The 6650-nt window shown below is 41.8% G+C and overlaps 1 protein-coding gene across 1 annotated transcript in view; it reads right to left on the reverse strand.

Annotated features, from left to right (window-relative positions):
• LOC113240527 (protein slit) overlaps window positions 1-5192 on the reverse strand; it is an 89746-nt gene extending 84554 nt beyond the window's left edge. Inside the window, exons 1-2 of the mRNA XM_026477857.1 lie at window positions 4460-5192; window positions 2480-3907 (exon numbers count right to left, since the gene is read on the reverse strand). Coding sequence (XP_026333642.1) covers window positions 2480-3907; window positions 4460-5192 — 2161 coding nt within the window. The remainder of the gene's footprint in view (window positions 1-2479; window positions 3908-4459) is intronic.
• Window positions 5193-6650: the final 1458 nt, after the last annotated feature.

Genomic DNA, 6650 nt, shown 5'->3' on the forward strand with positions numbered 1-6650 from the left:
CTAGAGATAAAATGATCCCTCTGCTAAATCGGACCGTCATTTCTCGGATTCGGAACTAGGGGTCGATTCGAGAACCTTACGATAACTCGGTTGTCGACCGATTTCTTTTAATTTTTATTCACAACACCCGAATCGGACGTCAAACTGTCGTATTCGAAACCAAACCGAAATGACGTGACGCCAGTACTCGAACCTCTCGACCGGCAAAGGCTACAAACGTTATTGAATGAAAGTTATGTCCTATTGTTTACAAAGCAGGAATATAATACGGAAATCTCTTATTATTTTAAATAAAATCAGGATTTTGTACAATTTAATTAATTTATTTTAATGCAAGACTAATGCATTCCTGTATTTTAGGCCTTTAAAGTCTTAAAAATGTATAAGAAAGGATTTTCATTTTTCTTATAATCTATTTCACCGACTAACTCCTTAAACGCTGTTGGATCACAATATCACGTGTTTGTTTAACTCGAAAGTTCTGAATAGCTCGAAAAGCGCCCTTCAATTCGAGAACGATATCCAGTCGAATGAGTCGAGGTCCTTATACAAATCGAACGTAGCGCGCAAACGCTCTAAGAGTGGCAAATTATAAGATAAATCCAGTTCTTTAAATTTCACCCAGTTTCCGTTATCCGATTTCAATAAAACTTGTCGGTTATTTTTATAAAAAGTTGTAATTTTATCAAATAATAATACACTTAATGTAGTATTTCAATGAAACACGGCGAGTGTGCGACAACAACTGGTTTATTCTATTTTGATACACCGGTACATGGTATTTCTTAAGTCTACCCACAACATCTCCCCCAAAAAGATTTTATAAGAACAACATAAACTAAAACAATTTCTGGAAGGTTTCATAATCATAATCAGAGATCAGAGAATCAGAGATTTCATAATATCTGATTGAACACTAGCAACTATAGTATACATTACATGCCAACCCTCCTTTTATGTTTACTACAAACATCATACATATTATATTAATTAACATACACTATTATTTTTAAATTAAACTTACCCATCACCATTGAGTTAAACTTAACCTACGTAATGAAATATCTTAAACTATGTTTTTTTTTTTTTTTAATTACATTAATATCATTTGTTAAGTAACATTTATTGCGTTAACGTAATGTAAACAAGACGAACATGTGGGGTAAATTTTATTGTAATGATTATGCTTAATAATTGTTTCATTTGTCCTGTTTAGATTCCATCAACATTTTTGCTCGTCTTCGCGTGATTCTAAGAAATTTCGGTTGTATATGGTTGGAGCTATCTACATCGTTAGACTCAGATTTGTGATTCTCCGGGTGACTTACATTATCGCACGCGTCCTTGAACTCGTCACTGACCATATCTGATTACTCTTGAGAGCTCGAGGGCGCGAGTGCTGCGCTGATCGGAGGCTCACATTTAATTAAATGACGGCGGTTTCGTCTAAGCTTGCCCCCCACCTTATTTTGAATTACATAGGAGCGTGGAGTAGCCGCCTTGCCTACAACAGTTGCGCGAGTCCTCGCTTTTCCTTCAATACATACAACCTCATCGCCTACATTAAGTGTTGGTAAATTCTTAGTATGTTTATCGTACCGTTCTTTAATTTTAAACTGATTGCGTAACATAGTATGGTATTCTGATGAGTCAATGGGTTGCGGTTTTAATAAGTCGGGGTGCACTGGTAACTTACATCTTAGTCTACGACCCATCAGAAGCTGCGCAGGAGAGCTTAAACCGTCCCTAGGTGTATTACGAAAATTCAGTAACGCTAAGTGAAAATCGCCATTGCTATTCATTGCTTTCTTAAGTAATGATTTAACAGTTTGCACTGCTCGCTCGCTCTTGCCGTTCGCCTGAGCATAGTTTGGCGAGGACGTAACGTGATGGAACCCCCACTCTCTCGCAAACATTTTGAATTCGCGACTACTATATTGTGTCCCATTATCGCTTATTAAGGTTTCCGGAATACCATGACGTGAAAAAATATCCTTTGTACTCATTATAACGGAATTTGATGAAATGTTCGGCAACTGACACACTTCTACGTAGTTGGAATAGTAGTCTACAATTATTAAAAAATATTTCTTTTTTATTTCAAAAATATCAGAACCTACTTTTTTCCACGGCAGCTCGGGAATTTCGATTGGAATTAGTGGTTCTTTGGCGGGTGTGTTTAAGCATTCCTGGCAGGTACGACAGCGTCTCACAAACATTTCGATATCGCGCGTCATGTTGGGCCAGTACATTACCTGCCTCGCGCGCCTCTTGCACCTATCTATGCCCATATGACCCTCGTGTATTAACTTCAACATTGGTAGTCGTAAAACCTGTGGTATTAAAACTAAATTGTTTTTAAAAATGACACCATCGACTATGAAAAATTCATCCCTTAAGGACCAATATGCTTTTAAGTCACTCTCTATTTGCGACTTATGATCGGGCCAGCCAATACTAATATATTCGCTTAATTTACGGCATTCAGAATCACGTTTAGTCTCCTTTTTGATCATTGATAGTTTGTCGTTCGACATTGGTAAACTATTTACTATTAACTGTATCTGATACAAATTGTTTTTATGAACTTCTTCGCTGTATAGATCGGGCAACGGCGCACGAGACAATGTATCCGCAATATACATGTACTTTCCCGGCTTGTACTGAACGACCAGGTCATAGTGTTGTAATCGCAACATCATGCGCTGCAAGCGTGCTGGTACAGACATTAACGGTTTTTTGAAAATGCTCTCGAGGGGCTTGTGATCGGATTCCACAATAACCTTTTCTTTGCCAAATATATATTGGTGGAATCTTTCACAAGCGAATACAATGGCTAGGAGCTCTTTTTCCACTTGCGCGTATCGACGCTGTGCGTCCGTGAGCGTGCGGGACGCAAACTCGACGGGGCGGCCCCCTTGCAACAACACGGCACCCAGCGCATCACGCGACGCGTCCACCGACAACAGGGCCGGTGCCGCCACGTCATATAACGCCAACACGTCTGCGCCTCCTACCGCTTCCTTTAATTCTGTGAATGCTTTCTGTTCGCTATGTTCCCACCGCCAGCTATTTTCTTTTTTAAGCAAATTCGTAAGGGGTATTGCTCGTTGTGAATAGTTCGGTATAAATTTCGATAAATAATTTACAGCTCCTAGGAACCTCTCCAAACTTTTTCTGTCGTTTGGCGGAGGCATCTCCTTTATCGCCCTGACCTTATTGTCATCGGGCCTCATTCCATTGGCGTCAAATATGTGCCCAAGATATGTGACTTCTTTTAATCCTATTCTGCACTTCGCTTTGTTGAACTTAAGATTAATTGTTCTAGCTCTTTCTAGAAGCATGCCTAATCTCTCATCGTGTTCGCTCCTCGTTTTTCCCCATACGATGATGTCATCGATAAAATTATCAACCCCATCAAGGTCTTCCAACAGCTGACGTATTTTGCCATGAAAGACTTCCGAAGCACAATTAATACCGAATGGCAAGCGCAAAAACTGATAGCGGCCAAATGGTGTGGCGAACGTGCACAAGTCGGCACTCTCGTCGTCAAGCTGCACGACCCAAAAGCCAGAGTTGGCGTCGAGCACGGAGAAGTATGCGGCGCCATGGAGACGCGCCGCCAACTCCGCCAGCGTGGGCAGCTGGTAGTGCGCGCGTTGCACTGCGACGTTTAACTCACGCGGGTCGAGGCACACGCGTATGCCGCCGTCCTTTTTTGCCACTATCACTAGAGGGTGGACCCATTGAGTTGGATGTGTGACTTTTCTAATTACCCCTAATTGTTCCATTTTTCTCAGCTCCTCCAATAAGCGGTCTTTCAAACTTAACGGTATTTTTCTACTTGCGCATATGACAGGCGGCACGGACTGATCGACTACGATATGATATTTGCCGGGAAGACACCCTAAGCCATTAAACAAATCAGCATATTTATCTAACTGTATAACATTAACGCGTTTTATTAATCCTATGTCTGCACACGACTGTCGTCCCAGCACGCTTTGACATTTAATGTTGGCTACCGCAAAGGACAATTTATAAGGTTTGTTTTTATACCACCAGTTTAAACTACATACACCTTTGATAGGAATCACATCCCCAGTGTACGATTCCAGTTTCATCTTTGACGGTTTCAACATTTTATCGTTAAAACCTAATAATAAAAATTTTTCAAAAGAAATAACATTTATGTCTGCGCCCGTGTCGAGCTTAAAATGCTCACTACCGTTTTCGCAGTACAAAGTTTCTGTCCAGTGCCCTTTGCTATTTATCGAATAAACCATATCCATATAAAACGGTTCATTATCAGAATCAGTACTATAACAGTGACTTTGTTCGATTTCGTACACTTTTTTGATACCGCTATCGTTGTTAACAAAACGGGCCTTACACATTCTAGCAAAATGTCCTCGATTACCGCAAGCAAAACATGTCACATACATCGCCGGACACTCACGGGTAGAACAGCGCGCGCCGCTGCCGCCGCAGCCAGCACACTCGCGAAGCGGAGCCGGGGGCCGCGCGCCGCCTGCTCTGCGCCCGCGCCAGCCCGCGCTCGGCCCACCGCCGCCGCCGCGCCGCTCAGGCCGCGCGCGCCTCTCCACACCGTGCACATGTGCCGCACTTGAACACTCACTATTTACACACAACTGCCTCCCGCTTTCTTGAGACACCTCCTCGGCTTGACACAGCTTGATCGCCTTATCCAGGTCGAGATCTTCACATCTCAGTAACCTATCTCTCACAGTGGGATTCCGAACACCACATACGATGCGATCCTTAATCAACTCTTCTTGCAGAGTACCGAACTCGCAATCCTTACTTAGCAAACGCAACGCAGTCACGTACGTTTGAATCGACTCCCCGTCGTCTTGATTCCGCGTAAAGAACTTGTATCTCACCAACGTTATGTTGATTTTGGCACCAAAGTACTTGTCAAATTTTTTTATTATTACGTTCACGTCATCCTTATCTTTGTCGTTTTCAAATGAAAAAGTTTGGTAAACGTCGAAACCCTCGGGGCCGATGAGGTTGACAAGTAGACTGGCCTGCACTCCAGAGGACTCACTCTTCACCCCGGATGCCTTCACAAATAGATTGAATTGCTGTCTCCACCGCTTCCACGCATCGGCCCTGCTAACGGGACCGCCCTCCATATTTAATTCCTGCGGTGGCCTCGCGTGCTCCATTATTACGCTGATTTTTTTTTTTTACTTCAATTACACTAAACTTTTAGTTTTAGATTATCACACCAATACTTGCAGTATTACACTTCATAAGTATACTTTTTTAGCCGAAAAGATAAAACACCGCTGCCACCATGTGGTATTTCAATGAAACACGGCGAGTGTGCGACAACAACTGGTTTATTCTATTTTGATACACCGGTACATGGTATTTCTTAAGTCTACCCACAACACTTAAGGTGAGGTAATTCAACATGAGCTTAGAGTTTAGGAGGTGCGGGGTGGGTGGGTCGTCACTCGCGTCCCGCAATCCGCGCACTCAAATTTGAATATGAATAAAATAAGAACAGGTGGAGAAAATTTGATACAGATCCGACGCCGACAAGCGCCCGATGGCGACTAACGGGGCAGCAGGAGGCGCGGCGTATCGTCAAACCGTCGAGCAATTTGTAAATTTTGGAATAAATGTGAATTTAATAACTATAGGGCGTCAATTGAAAACCAAGATTTAGCACGTTCTCTGTATAGTACTTATAGGTAAATACAGGACAGACATGACGAACAACTTGTGAGCCTGGTAGTAAGAGACACGTTCAGAACAGTCGTAGTGCCACTCAGAGCTTTAATCCGCAGTCACCCTGAGACATTAGTTGACAAGTCCCACGTCCCTGTAATTTCACAAGCACATTTATATGATCGAATAAAGTACGTTCAACCGTGTGACGAATTCGCTCATTCTTTAGACAATGTCCTTAGGTATATCCTATGATTTTTATAAGACTGTTATTTAGTAGTAAATACCAAAACCATTTGAAAAACAAAACAGTTTTTTCCCGCTTCTTCTGTGAATCGCCCTAATTTAAGTATTTGTCTAGAAGAAATTGACTCTCAACAGTGAGACATATATGGCCTGATACACTCAGTAATAACAAATGAACATAATGTACGTTGACGCAAAGCAATATGATTTCATTATCTTGACAATCTTAATTGGACTAAATTTAATGGGATGGTAGCCACATTGGGAATTCGGACATTTTATTAAACGTCTAATCTAAATACGCCTCTTGATCGAGATATGCAACGAGCGGTCGACATTTCAATGCGGAAACTAATTTCAGAATGTATTCATGATTTGGAAATTTCGATATATTATTAGTAAGTAGTAGCAGTAGAACTCCGTGTAAAATTCGTCCAAGGAAGTACTGCCACCTTACCTATTTCTGCCGCCAAGCAGTAATGTTCGCGTGGTGCTGGTGAAATTGCAGGAACATGGGACTTGTCAACTTAAGTCTCAGATGTTTTGTTGAAAGCTTTCAGTAGCACTGAAACTGATTCAAAATGACGGCACGAATTGTTTATCTCGTCACATTGTATCAGTAAAAATGCAAAGGTTAAACGTTACCACTATAATGGTTCTTTTTGCGTGCAAGCAAAAGCAGCTAGTGGCAAAGGTGTTTC

Source organism: Hyposmocoma kahamanoa, unplaced genomic scaffold (assembly GCF_003589595.1).
Source record: "Hyposmocoma kahamanoa isolate Upper Pololo Valley unplaced genomic scaffold, ASM358959v1 146, whole genome shotgun sequence".
Lineage (NCBI taxonomy): Eukaryota > Metazoa > Arthropoda > Insecta > Lepidoptera > Cosmopterigidae > Hyposmocoma > Hyposmocoma kahamanoa.